This window comes from Sminthopsis crassicaudata, chromosome 2, assembly GCF_048593235.1.
Source record: "Sminthopsis crassicaudata isolate SCR6 chromosome 2, ASM4859323v1, whole genome shotgun sequence".
NCBI lineage: Eukaryota > Metazoa > Chordata > Mammalia > Dasyuromorphia > Dasyuridae > Sminthopsis > Sminthopsis crassicaudata.
In genome coordinates, this window is record NC_133618.1 from 216986732 (window position 1) to 217001362 (window position 14631).

At 35.9% G+C, this 14631-nt stretch overlaps 1 protein-coding gene across 1 annotated transcript in view; it reads left to right on the forward strand.

Moving 5' to 3' along the window:
* The window catches only part of HSD17B2 (hydroxysteroid 17-beta dehydrogenase 2), a 94463-nt gene extending 89946 nt beyond the window's left edge, over positions 1–4517 (forward strand). The window contains exon 5 of the mRNA XM_074288229.1: positions 4084–4517. Within this exon, the coding sequence (XP_074144330.1) occupies positions 4084–4415 (332 nt within the window). The 3' untranslated portion in view covers positions 4416–4517. The remainder of the gene's footprint in view (positions 1–4083) is intronic.
* Positions 4518–14631: the final 10114 nt, after the last annotated feature.

Below are 14631 nucleotides of genomic sequence, written 5' to 3' on the forward strand. Positions count from 1 at the left end.
CTAAAAGAAGAACATGAAAGGGAGAGTTCAAATCTACTATCAATTTTCCCTTTGTTTTTGTCACTACTCCTAATTCTGTTGGGTCATCTTTTTTTCTTTATTTAAATTAATTAATCTGAATTTATAATTCATTATCTCATTTTCATAATATTATGATCTAAGGCAGCTTTGATACATGGCTGCCTCTTTTAAGATTAGTTTTGAACTGAGTTGATGTAGTTTAGCAGATGTGTATGTACACACCCATATATATATATATGTATGTGTCTATATATAAACATGTCACATACATATGTATTGTGTAGTTTACACACTCACATGCACACAAACAACAGAAAGAAATAGAAAATAGAAACATAGAAAATAGAACATAGAGAAAATGAAATGACTGGAAAAGTAAAATTTGAGATGATGAAATAAGAAGTATGGCTTTGCTTAACCACAAAGAAATGCATCAGAAAATGCACTAAAAAATGCAGACTAAATTCTAATTAGAGAATCTAAGAAAAAAAGTGAATCATTTTCCTGGCACAGAGAGGCTTAGGGAGACAGAAAGACTTGCAGAGACTCCAGATGAGGTCCGTTCAGGAGCATGTCATATGTCATAATTTAATTCCCATGAACTGAATTCGATCTGAAACTGGAAAGGGGGGAAGAAAATGATGTAGGTTTTTGCATAAGTGTAAAGTGGAGGATTAGGTACCACAAGGCAGCTTTGTTGCCCACTAACCCATCCCAGGTCAAAGATTCAATGCAAAGAGGAATAGTCTCAGATCAATAGTTACTGAGGCTCTAAGTGTTTACTGAGCAAGGGAAAAGATCTTGAAGAAAACAATAACTATTTGGCTCTCATCTTTGAGACAGATTAGAACTCATTTCTACTCTATAGCCCAGGGTGAAAGTCTAAAGTGGAATAGCCAGAGTAGAAGTCCCCGACCAGTTCAGCCATTCAGCATTGTAGAACCTCCCAACAGAGTAATAATGTCTGACTCAAGTTAAGCAACAGTCCCCTTAAAGTCTCAACCAGAAAGATCACAACAGACCAACAGCTGGATCAGGAGTTTGCAGAGCACTTATTAATAGGGCAGTGATCAGACTTTACCCAGGATTTCATCACTTTGGGACATCAAAAGTTTACAAACTCTAGTTTAACTGTCATGGAAGCAGCAAGAGGATATAAGAGCAGAGAAGCTCAGGTCATAAACTCGCTCCTCCCCTTGTCCCCAAAGTGTTCAAAGACCAGCTCTAACATAAAGTTAGAAGTCAAGAAATAGGCTACAAGAATGAGCATACACACATACAAAATGAACCCTACATAAAAAAGTTATTATGGCAACAGAAGTTGAAGATATAAGCCCAGAAGAAGGGAATGACTTGAAGATGTCTGCAAACAATATTTTTAAGAAAAATGGAGCTCTGATACAAGTTTAACAGAATTCCTGGAAGAGTTAAAGCAAGAATTAAAAAGAGCCAAAATTATTTTTAAAATAAAATGAGATGTATGGAAGAAAAATATTAAAAAATCAACAAAAGGTTACAAAACATAATTCAAGAAAACACTCCATGAAAATTAGAACTGATTATATAAAACCTCATGTCTTTATGAAGTACAAAGAAATTATAGGACAAAATCAAAAGTCTGAAAAATAGAAGAAAATTTGAAGTATCTCACAAATTAATAGAGAAGAGATCAAGGAAAAATAATTTGGTAATCATTGGAATACATGAAAGCCATGACTAAAAATCAGAGCCTCGTTATCCTATTTCAAGAAATTAGGAAAAGAAAACTACCCAGATCTCTTATTACCAGACAGCAAAGTAGAAAGAGAAAGAGTCCAGCAGTCACCTCCTGATAGAAACCTCAAAATGAATTGTCTTAGGAATGTGATAGGCAAATTCTAGGGCTCCCAGATTTAAAAAAATAGATATTTGTCAGGCAGAAAGAACTCAAATAGTAAGTAGCCCCAGTCAAGATCACATGAGATTTAATAGCCACCACAGTAAAGAATCAGAGAACTTGGAACATAATATTTTAAAAAGACAAAAGTTATATACATAATCAAGTATAATTTATCCAGAAAACCTGTGGGTAATCCTACTGGAGAAAATGGAGCTTTAATGAAATGGAGAACATCTAAGCATTCATGATGAAATATCAGAGTTGAGTAAAACATTTGTGTGGATGCAAAGATCCTAGCTCAAATTGACTGCTCAAAGGCATGCTACAAAATAGAAAGTTTCCTTATTTCAATTCTGTGGAGAAACAGGACCTTCCCTTCACCAGAAAGTCTGGAGCAGGGAAAGCCAATTTTACAGAAGTAAGGAGCATAATTATATAGTCAAGATTTACAGAAACTATTCGCCCACCCATCTCCTAATAATTCTTTAAAAATCATTGACCAAATTGATCTTTATTCCTTATTTATCTTTGGAATTCAGGTGGGCTTTGGGTACCAGGGTCTTGGTTAAGCAATAAATGTTTCAAAATGTTATTAAGAAAAAGGGCTCTGTTTTGCTTCAAAGGTAAATAATCAACTAAGCAAGAGGGGTTGAAGCTTTCTAAATTCTTGAGATAGTAACGAAGGGAATTTGGTCTGTTTCAGACTTTTCTCAATCAATCAGATAGGGATAGCTAGACATCCCTAGACCATTAAAAAATTAGTCAGGTTTTTTTCTAAGCAGATGATTAAAGGTTAAGGGGTTATCTCTTAAATGTTTTATGCTGGAAGAACAATTCTTTGCTCTTCTCCCAGAGCCTGATTAAACAGTCTTGGTGCTGAGTCTTGTATTATCCAAGGTTATTATTCTGAGAACTCCTCAATTTCCCATTTCACTCACATTTAATATACAAAAGCAGAAATTCAGAAAAGCATAAATAGGTAAATATGAGCAAGTAATCATAAGGAATTAAACAAGATTTGGCTGTTACATTCTGATATGAAGAGACATGATACATGTAGGTCCTTTGAGCTCTATCATCAAGAAAAATCATAGAGAGATTCTAATTTGACAATGGACCTGGGAAAATAAATAGAGTGGGAAAATAGACTATATAACAAGTTGAAGGGAGTAGAGGAAAAGAGTGAGTGACATAAATCTCACTTTTAACTGAAGTGGTCAAAGAAGGAAAGAATACATACACACACAAAGATTTAAATTAAAAAAGAAAACACTCAGTAGTGAAGCAAGATGGAAATGGGTATAGGGAAAGAGGGGAAATAAGAGAAAAGGTAGATTAAAAAATGAATTAATTTTAAAAATATTCTCTTAAGGAAATAGTGAGAAACTGGAGAAGGAATAGTAAAAGAAAATTGGATGGAGGAAAATACAGTTACAATCATAACTAATGTGAATGGAATGCATCCACAAAATGGAAAAAAGATAATTAAATGAATTAGAAACTAGAATTCAATAATATGTTGGTTATAAGAAACACTTTGGAAAAAGAAATATATACATAGAATTAGAATAAATGGATGGAGCAGTATCTATCATACTTCAGCTAGAGTAAAAAAAAAAAGACAAGCATAGCATTTGTGATCTCAAATAAAGTGAGAGCAAAAATAGACCTATTTAAAAAGATAGAAACAAACTACACTTAGTAAAATAAAACTGCAGGCAATGAATAAATATCAATACTAAATATATAGGCACCAAATCACATTACATCTAACTTTTTAAAGGAAAAATTAAATGTTACAGAAAAAAAAGTAGTAAATTTATAATAGTGTGGAACCTTAATTTACCCCTATCAGACCTAGAGAAAATTTTTGAGTTGTGCTTCTCACCTTCACAAAAACTGATTGTGTATCAGGGCATAAAAATTTCAGAAACATGCAGAAATATAAAATGCATTTTTACTGACCACAATACAATAAAAATTACATGAACTAATGAACAAATTACATCTCTGCATTTTAAAGAGGTTGTCAGGATAACACAGCAGAGATTTCACATTTCTTGGAGATTTAACTAGCTTTGCCAATAGAATCATGCAGTAACCTGGACTGACACATTTACTTAGTCATTTTTTCAACTGCCAACTCATTCTAATCACAACATCTCTCTTTTCTGTTATCACAGACATAGGAGGCACAACTGAAAGGTGGGTGAAGGAAGAAAAGGACATCCTGGAAAATGTGTCTCCTGATGTACTAGAAGCTTATGGTCGAGACTACTTACGGTCTTCAATGTGGGCAATGCACCAGGAATTAGACAAGTCTCCTACAGATTTCTCCCCCTTATTCACAGATGTACTGCATGGCATCCTGTGCAAGAATCCATCTGCTTTGTACACAGCTGGGGTACCTTCCTACTTGCTGATTTGCCTAATTTCCTTTTTTCCTGTTTCAGTCTTTGATTATGTTGCACTTAAAATTTTCTACTCTAGCACTCTGCCCAAGGCTTTAACATGACCCATAAAAGCTGACCTTTGTTCAGAAGGTTACTAGATATTCCTAGAAATTGTCTTATGGAAAAACACCTCTTGGCTTCTCATTAAAGTGACTTCTGTTCTAGCTGGCTGTTTGTCTTTGTGAATATAGTTGTGAAAGTAGAGTTCAGTAGTAGAAGTGGTACCAGGTGTAAAAAAAGAGGAGGGGAGGAGGAAAAAAACTAAGGGAAGGAAATTTTACAGAAGTAATGATGGTGGATAAATATAGAGAGAAAGGATGATAGTGAGAGGGGGGATGAGGGAGGTAGGGAGAAGGAGGAAAGGAGAGACAGAGATAGAGACAGAGAGGTAGAAAGAGAGACAGACAGAGAGAGAGAGAAAAAGAGACAGAGAGGGAGGAAGGGAGGAAAGAGGAAGTGAGGGAGAGAGACAGAGAAAGAGACAGAGATGGAGACAGACAGAAAGAGAGAGAGAGAAAGTGAGACAGAGAAACACAGAGAGAGAGGAGGGAGAAAGGGAGGGAGAGAGAAAGAGAGTAAGAGAGAAGGAGAGGTAAACAAATAGAGACAGACAGAGAGAGAGGCAGAGAGACAGAGACAGACAAAGACAGAGACAGAAAACATCAGAGAAAAGTCAGAGAGACAAAAAGAGATAGAGAAACAGACAGAAAGACAGACACACACAGAGAGACAGAGAGAGTGACAGAAAGATTAGAGAGACAGAAAAGAGGATAAAACAGAGGGACAGAGAGGCAGAGAGAGAGAGAGAGAGAGAGAGAGAGAGAGAGAGAGAGAGAGAGAGAGAGAGAGAGAGAGAAAGAGAGAGAGAGAGAAGAAACAGAGAAAGAGACAGAGACAGACAGACAGAAAAAGTCAGAGAGAGAAAGACAGACACAAAGAGACACACACACAAAGACAGAGAGATGGGGGAAAGAGAAGGAAAGAAAGGGAGAGGGAAAGGGAGGGAGAGAGGGAAGAGGGGAGAGGATGGAGGGAGAGAGGAAAGGAGAGAAGGGGAGGAGAAAAGAAGAGAATGATAAATAGAGCAATAGAAAGGAGGTGGTGGGAGAAAGAAGAGAAAATGAAGGAATGTGGTAAAGCAGAAAAGAACCCTTGATTGAGAGCTGAAAATACCTGAGCTTGAAACTCCACCTTTGCCCATTTTCTTGTGGAATGTTGGGAAAAAGTCATCTAACCTCACATCGATTTTCATCTTTAAAATGAGAGGGACTGGGCTTTTTTTTGATTATTCTTTCCATTTCCAACCTTCTGAGTAAGAAGAGGGTAAAGACATGCCCCTGATAGGATTTAAAGGAAGATGCTGAGAGAAACTGACTAATGCTTCCTCAGTTCTTTTTCAAGGATCCCCTCTTTGAAGGGATAAATTTCACCCTGAAGGGAGATTTTCCTATAATGTTTCTTGGTCATCTTCTTCCTCATCACTTCCCCATAACTAGAGAAACAAGAGTACTTACAATAATGATCCAAGATTTTCTACGCAGGTTTCAGTTCCTACTGACTCTCAAGCAATTGTGAAATTTCCACTATGAATTTATTTTCACTAGAAATTTGATAATTGACTTGAGAGTCAATAAGAAATGCTTTATTTTATTCCATAAATTTTTTAATGAGGCAATTAGGGTTAAATGACTTGCTCAGGATCACACAGCCAGAAAGTGTTGAGTGTCTGAGACCAGATTTGAACTCAGGCCCTCCTGATTTCAGGGCTGGTGCTCTATCCACTGCACCACTTAGGTGCCCCCCCCCATATTTTTTTTTAAAAGAAGTAAATTATTTTAACTGAGGGGAAGAACTCAGATTCCAGTCACATTTAATATTTTGCAGAGCATTTTGCAAATATCCTGAAGTCATGAAAATGGTGTATTTGTATAAAAATGTCAATATACAATATAATACATTAAACATTGATTAAACTTCTAAAAATATTTCTAGTGTGAGCATTTACGCCTTGGAACTTAGCCAGTGCTACAAATCAGGTTTGACTTCCTGTTTTCTTAATAGTTAAAAACTTAAGAAAGCAATGGAAAAAGTAATGATAATGCAGGTTAACTTAGAAGCATGTCCTTTATTATTATGATGTTTTCTCAGAGAGCTGGTTGTTAAGCATTTATCAGCATATCTCTGCCTACCTGATAGGAGAAAAGGGAAGGTAGGCTTCAGAGAGTCCTTCTCAGATCTATCATTTAAGCAGTGGATCCAAGGGATGCATCTCATAATTTCACAGCTGCCACAAGGATTTCTTCCTACTATTAGATTATGAGCTCTTTGAAGTCAGGGACTGATTTGTATTCTTCCTTTTATTCCCTCTGTTTAGCATTGTACCTGACACTTACTAGATAATTAATAGATGCTGAATGATTAACTTGCTATCCACTTCAAGACCTGGATGACTCTTTATCAGGGAGGCCCTTGAAGAAAAGGACAGGATTCCTACTTAGATGCTTCATTACTGTCCTTTCCACTCTGGCATTCTAGGCTTCTGGCTATAGCATGGGTAATTACATAGAATCCTCTGAGGGCTACCAGTCTAGGTCAGTCAGCCTTTATGGCTGTATTCAGATGGATCTGGAAGCCTAAGCAACCCAGGAAGCCTGTGGTCAACAAATATTCTTAGAGGAACTTACTGCACATTGGGAAAACAAACAAAAATGAAAAACAATAGAAATACAAAACCAAAGTCCCTTAGGAAGATAGGGAAAACAGCATGGAATGCACTAACAGGAACTTGGAGAATTATCTTTTCGTTCCTTCAGTGATATATACTCTGTGGTTTGGGGCAAAGCTTTTGTTCTGTCTGTCTTCTTTTGTGCAAAGCAGAGGGAGTTAATCTAGATTCTTGCCTTATGGATATTTTGTTAAATAAATGAACAGGTAAAATTAATGAAATACTGAGATTAAAGGAATGATCCTCTCACAAAGTCCTCCTCCAGTGTCTCTTGTGGTATGGACTTGACCATGAGTTCTTGAAAGTTATTGCAGCAGAACACATACTCAGGAAGGTCCTATGAAGATGGAAGGGTTTTTTTTGGTTTTTTGTGTTTTTTTTTTAACCTAGTAGGTGTCTGTTTTCTGAGGACCTGTCTCACTAAACATGCATAGGCTTCTTGCCAGATTGGCCCCAGGATAATGCATTTTTTTTTTCTACTGCAACTGCCCAATCAATTAAGTTTATCCTTGAAGGCATACCAACAATGACAAAAAAAAAAAAAAAAAAAAAAAAAAAAAAAATCACAACTCCTTGAGATACAGCAGTAAAATGAAATTATAGTGCTTTGGGATCCCAAAAGAGAGAGTATATACATACAGATACACACATTTAGCTATAGACATTTGGGAAGCACGTTCCTTCCTTTTTCCTTCTTCCCATCATCTTCCGTTCCTCCTTTGTCCATCTCCTTCTTTTATACATGGTAGTATGCAGGAGATGTCTAGCCTTTGGATATGGACATAAGAACACCCACATAAGCATTTCCACATAGGTGTAAAGGAACAAATGTTACTAAGTACCTAATGTGTTCAAGCACTGTCTTAAGAGTTTTACAAATATTTCATTGAACCTTCACAACAACACTTCGGTGCAGGTGCTGTTATTATCACCCATTTACAGTTGAGGAAACTGAGGGAGACAGCTCTGAAGTGACTTTGCTACGTTCACATCCATTAAGTGTCTGAAGTTGGAACTGAACTTTCTGGGCCTAGGACGGTGCTCCATCCATTGCCTAACTGTTAAGCATTTATTAAGCATTTGCTGGGTGCCAGGCATTGTACTGAGCACTGGGGATACAGAGAAAGGCAAAAACAGAACCTCGCCTCCAGGAGCTAATGGGGGGAAAACATGAAAATTACTAGATATATTCAGGCTATGTGCAGGATAAATGAAGACAAAAGAGAGGAAGGCAGCTGGTTGGATAGGAAAAAGGCCCCTTGTAAAAGGAGGAATTTGAGGGAAATCTTGAAGGAATCTAGAGAAACTGTGAGATAAGAAGCAAGGTGTGAGGGTAGAATGTTCAAAGCATGGAAGAAAACCAGTGCAAAGGCATCCACATAGAGATGGAGTGTTCTGTTCAACAACCTGCAAGTAGGCTAGCATAGCTATATCATAAATTATGGGGGAGTACAGTGAACTTTTAAAGACTGAAGAACTCTGATCAATGCAATGACCAACCATGATTCCAGAGGACAAATGATAAAGAATGCTACTCAGCCTCTGGCAGAGAAGTGATAGATTTAACATGCAGAATGAGATATATATTTTTGGGAATTGCCAGAGTAGGCATTTGTTTTCCTTGATTCTTGATCTGTATTTTTCCTCCTTTTATCCAAAGGAGAGGGTAGGAGGGAGAGAATATAGGAACTTATTAATTGTGTATAAGTATCTATATAGTTATAACATATTTTTCAAAAAGAAATTGGAAAGGTAGAAAGGGGTCAGATTATGAAGAGCTTTAAATGCTAAGCAGGGAAATTTATCTTTGATTGCAGAAATAATAAGGAGCTATGGGAGCTCATTGAGGACAGGAGTGATATGGTTAGATTTACATTTTAGAAAAATCACCTTGGCGTCTGAATGGAGGATAGATTGAAATGAAGAGAGAGGGGTGCCAATTGAGACAGGAAGACCAATTATAAGGAATACTGAATAAGTTTAGGTGAGAGATAATGAGGGCTTGAAATACTGTGATTAATAAGTGGAGAATAGGGAATATATAAAAGACATATTGTGAAAATAGAAACAAACAAAAATTATTAGCTAACAGACTGGTATGTGGGATGAATTCAAATAAGGATTCCAGAATGATACCAAAATTGCAAACACGACAGTAAGATGAACACTTAGAAATGGGGATGATTTCAAAAAAAGACACTAAAATCCTCTTCTAAAGTCACTTACTAAATGTGTAATTCTGAATAGGTTCATTTAACTTTGTTTAGCCTGGTTCTATAAATTAGAGTTGTGGCCTTCTCAACACAGTTATTGTGAAGATCAATGAAATAATATGTATAAACCACTGTATAAATGTTATTTCCACCATCACCACCATTACAGCATTCATTCAATATATTAGCATACTAAAATGTAAATTCAAGGGAAGAAATTGTCCAGGAACAGGTGAGAAACTAAGATGGAAAAAGCAAGCTTGACTTCCAGTTACACTGTCCTTATTATCTAAGTACCTGAGATAGTCATTGCTTTAGGAGTTTTGACAAAAAGGCAATTTTGTATATCTTTATTTTTAGTAGAAAAAAAAAAAAAAACCCAGCACATTAAATCTCTTTCTTCATGATGTTTTCCATCATTGAGAGGCCAATCTCTTCCATTGTGTGACTTTGACTAATTCCCTTCTCCACAGGGGATCTCATTTTACTCATTGGGACAATAATAAGATGGTTTCTAAAGTCCTCCCCAGGTCTAGAGGGCAGAAAGTCTTAAAATTTGAACTTTTGAGTTATACGACTCATTTTTAAACAATTCTTTTAGGCACTGATTCCTTTCCTAATGCCTAAGGATAGTCAGGGACACATAAGGATGTATATTAGATCAGTTAGAAGGGAGATCTGAGACTTGGGATTGGACAGGGGTTATTGTGGTATGGCCTCAGGGGAGTAGTGCATGTTTAAAAGGCAAGCAAAGATCTGAGGGAAGTAGGCAAATATTGAAGAACAGACTTTTTGTCAACACAGATAAGAGAGCTCTTTTCTGAGAAGGAACCAATTTGTTTATTTAAATAAATTGAGAACCAGTTTAGTAAGAAAAAAAATCCAGATTTCCCCTGTTTTTTTATATATATGTGTGTATATGTGTATATATATATATATATACATATATACACATACACATATGTATATATACATATATATATATATATACACACAACTTACATAAATACATACACATATGTGTGCATATATTTATACATGAACACACAAACATATCTCCAAGGTCTCAGAGCAAAGAGTTTATGATATAGGAAAGAGAAAGTAGGGATAAGCATAGAATCAGAGCTGCTCCTATGCTTATTTTTATTTATTTATTTATTTATTTAAAACTTAAATAGAAAATAGAAAAAGGAAAAAAATATTTTCATGTATACAGCAGAACATTAAAGAGGATTCAAAATACAAAATTAAATTTCTATTTCAAGAAAGTGTATCTAAAAATCTATAAAGAAAATTCTATAAAGAAGCAAAAAAGATGGACAGTTCTGAATTCAATGTATAGTATGTATTATATACATACTACAGTACGTATATGCTATATACATAATACAGTATGTAATATATATAATACACATACATATATATTATGCTCACACACATATGTGTGTGTATATATATATATATATATATATATATATATATATATATATATATACACATACATTCATATACATCTATATAAGGTTGTACTTTGCTTGTTTCTCTGAAGGTGGATAATATCACCCCTCTTAAGTCCAAATCTTTCCATATTTTTTTTAAATCCACCAACTTCTCATTTCCTACACCATAACAATATTGCAACCTTATACTACCTACTTGTTTTAAATAGTCCCTAAATTTATTTTAACAGGAAACTGTTATCCAAGGAACAAGGGCAAAGCATCAGGGAAATGTCTGCCAAGGTCTGAGCCTTTGGTAAATTTATAAAACCTTTTTGGAGACAGTAGCTTATTCTTCAAATATCACAAGAATTGAAGGAGACTGAATTCTAAGAACACTTGATCTATAAAGGAGCATATGTCATGGGTAGGATTTTTCTGGTGATGTTTTGGGACCCAGGGAGCTGCACTGGTGCCCTCTCCTGGCACCATTAAAGACTTTGGATTTTTGCCTACTGGATCATCAAGAGTAGTAATGTTAATAATTAAACTGAATGGTTTGATTGTTTTATTAAGTGGCTGATAAAACTGTCAAGAAATGAGCTTTATAAAGTGGAAGGATATCATAAAAGGGACCTTTAAGGTCGTGTAGTCCCACATATTAATTTTGTAGACAAAGAAACTGAAGGCCAGAGAAATTAAATGGCTTACCTAAATCACACAGATAAGAAGAAGTAGAGTCATGATTCAAAAGTAAGTCTTCATACTTTCCACTGTCTCATGCTACCTTCTTCAAGGAGAATTTGTTAGATGGTTTATAAAGTCAAAGAGGGGGTGATAGACATAATGATAGGAAGGGAAACTGTCTTCAAAGTTATAAAAAAAGTTCTGGTTAATAGAGGTAGGAAAGACTTGAGTTCAAATATTGACATCAACATTTGGTATGATCTAACTGGGTGACTGAACAAAATAGTTTAATCTCTCAGTTTTTTATTCTTCATCTCTAAAAGAAGGTCAATTCATGCATTATCTTACTTCAAAGGGCTTTCACAAGGAAAGCAATTTAAAATATCAGAAAGGGGAGCTATTCTGGTCAGTGTAGAACGGGGGGTCTTTGAGATTGAAACAAAACCTTCAGGGAGGGTAGGTAGAGTCAATCAGGTCTGAGTTTTTAGAACATGAAGTAATGTTAACTTATCTCCCAAACAAGTTGGGTTGGTGAGAGAAAACCCTAAGTTACACATTGTCTATAGGACATGATTTTGGATTGGTGAAGAACATGAGAACATAACCCTGTGACTGTGACATGGGAACATAGCCCTGTGACTATGTGTAGAGCTGATGCTATATTTTTGGAGAGGAAAAACATTCTTCATTGCCTGTTTTATGAAAGGACATAAATTCTTGGGGATTGATGTGAAACAAGTGAAGAAAGAAAAAGAGAAACAGACTTGTGTACACACACACACAGAGTATATGCAAAGTTAACTTCTTAACATATTCCTAATTTCCAACTTGCTTCCCTAAAAACTTCAATGAATTTCTCTTTGGCTAACAATAAAAACACCTCTCTCAAGATTAAGCCAAGATTTCATTTTACTTCCTTTTAATGAGTTCATTAACTCTTGTATATTTTCTGGTATGTTCTAGTCTATAGAACTTCTCTGATTTCTGCTCATTATTTGCTTGGATAAATGAATTTACTAAGGACAATGGTCTTATGTGTAATTAGCATTTGGTGGGAAAGGTTCAGACTAATGAATATAAATCTGTTTTATTTTTCCACTTTAAGAGATAGTGACCAACAACCTGCCATCTGGGGTGGGGGAAGGAGGGGACACATTGGAACAAAAGGTTTGACAATTGTCAATGCTGTAAAATTACCCATGCATATATCTGGTAAATAAAAACTATAATTAAATTTTTAAAAAAAGAGAGTGACCAAAAGAGTAAGTAATATTTGAACTTAAAAATGATGCTCCAAGACCAGAAACATTCAACCATATGAAATAAAGATTCTGGAAAGCCTCTACAGAAAGCTAGCCCTCCAGGCAAGGAGGCAATAAAGGATTTGGACTTTGCACTTTAACCCGTGGCTATTCTCGTGGTGATTACTGAACTGAAAGGAACACTGCCCCAAAGACCTCCAGAAAACCAACAAGAACATTACGTTATATGAACAGTACATGCCTCACACTAAAATAAAGGATCCTGGAGAGTGCTGGCTGACAAGAGAACAAAGCTCCATGGAGGAGATCCTAGGGAATAACTGAATCCCGGCCGGTCAGAGTAAATGATTCAGATGATTAGGAGTCATACATCTCATACACCATGTCCAGCCAAACTGGTCTGCTTACTATTTCTTGTTCATTCCCTCCCATCTTCTGACTCCATGACTTTGCAAAGCTATTCACTATAGCTAGAATGTTTTTCCTTCCCTCCATTTGAAACTCTCTATATTGCTTAAGTATTTCCTTCTTCAAGAAATCTATAGGGCTCAGTCTTCTTGCACTCTTTAGGACTCTCTAGTATTCCAGCCTCCCTTTCACCCTTACTCTTGCCCTTGGGCTTCTGAATGGGGACAGTGCACCAAATCTAGCCTGCCTCACACAGCAAACCCTGCTTTTTAGGCTTCTTTGTGCTATGTTACTGAGCACTTAATATTTCCTCTCTACCTCCTCTGGTTTTCCATCTCTAGTTCTGGGGGAAAAAAACCTATCAAATAAACACTATTATTCTTTTGTGTAAGAAACTGATTTACATTGGAAAGAAAAAGAACCATCCCTTAACTGTATAGAGGGCACAGATATAAAATTAGGAGCTATGAGGTTCCCTTTTACTACATGTGCACTTTAAGCTTGAGTCTGTTCTCAGAAACCTATAATGTGCAAGATGAAAATGGGGCCCAAGCATTTTTTGGGGAGGGAATGTTTTCACATCAAATTCTTACTACAATATATAAGTAAAACCCCTTTCTAAAAGCTAATTAACTCTATCTAACAAATTGATTATTAATGGCAAGAGGTGAGAAGGTTCTCTGGGTGGGGTTTGTCAAGTAGAATTATAAATCAATCCTAAACCCTTAGGGCTGTTGCTAAAACCTTAAGAAGAGGTGGTCAGTCTTTCTCTGAGTATTCAATATGCAAATGTGTGAGTTGGAGAAAGTAGCCCTAAGGGGATGCTACACAGAGAATGCTAAATGTTTTGAGAATGAACAATATTTCTACTTCTTACTATATCAAGACTCAACTTCACATTGAGTCTGAAATCAGGAAATTAGCTTATTTATCTGATTTATAAGACACCCTTACCTTGTAGGGCTCGTAAATGAGGAGCAAGTTAGATTGGAAAGTCAATCTGACCAGTAAATTACTCAGTCAGTAATTTCTATTATTTTCCATTATCTGATCTCCTTTTTGGCAATTTTGACACATTTGTTAGGTAACTTATCATGCCTCAATCAAAGCTTGCACCATTTTGTCCAATCTGAAATTGGATCTCCATAAATAAACATTCTAATGTGAACTCATGGCAGAAATCCATAGGCCTTTCCTAAGTATGAAGCAGGAGAATGATTATTACGATAGGTTTCAGTTAGCCTAGGACAATTATAAACTTACAAGCTCAAAAACACTCCCATGAAGATCTCAGAGACTATCCAGTCCATCTATATTTGAGTAAGAATACTCTACAATATGCCCAGCTTTTCCCATGTCCTTCTTGAAATGTGGCACCCAGAAAAGAGCATGGTATGTCCAGTAGAGTTCTAACCAAGTCATAGTACATAATACATAATATAATGTTACTGTGATCTCCTTCACTCTAGACAGTGTGACTCTCAATACAATTTGTGAGAATTTTTTGGCTGCCATATTGATGAACTCTAGCTTCTAGGGGAGAC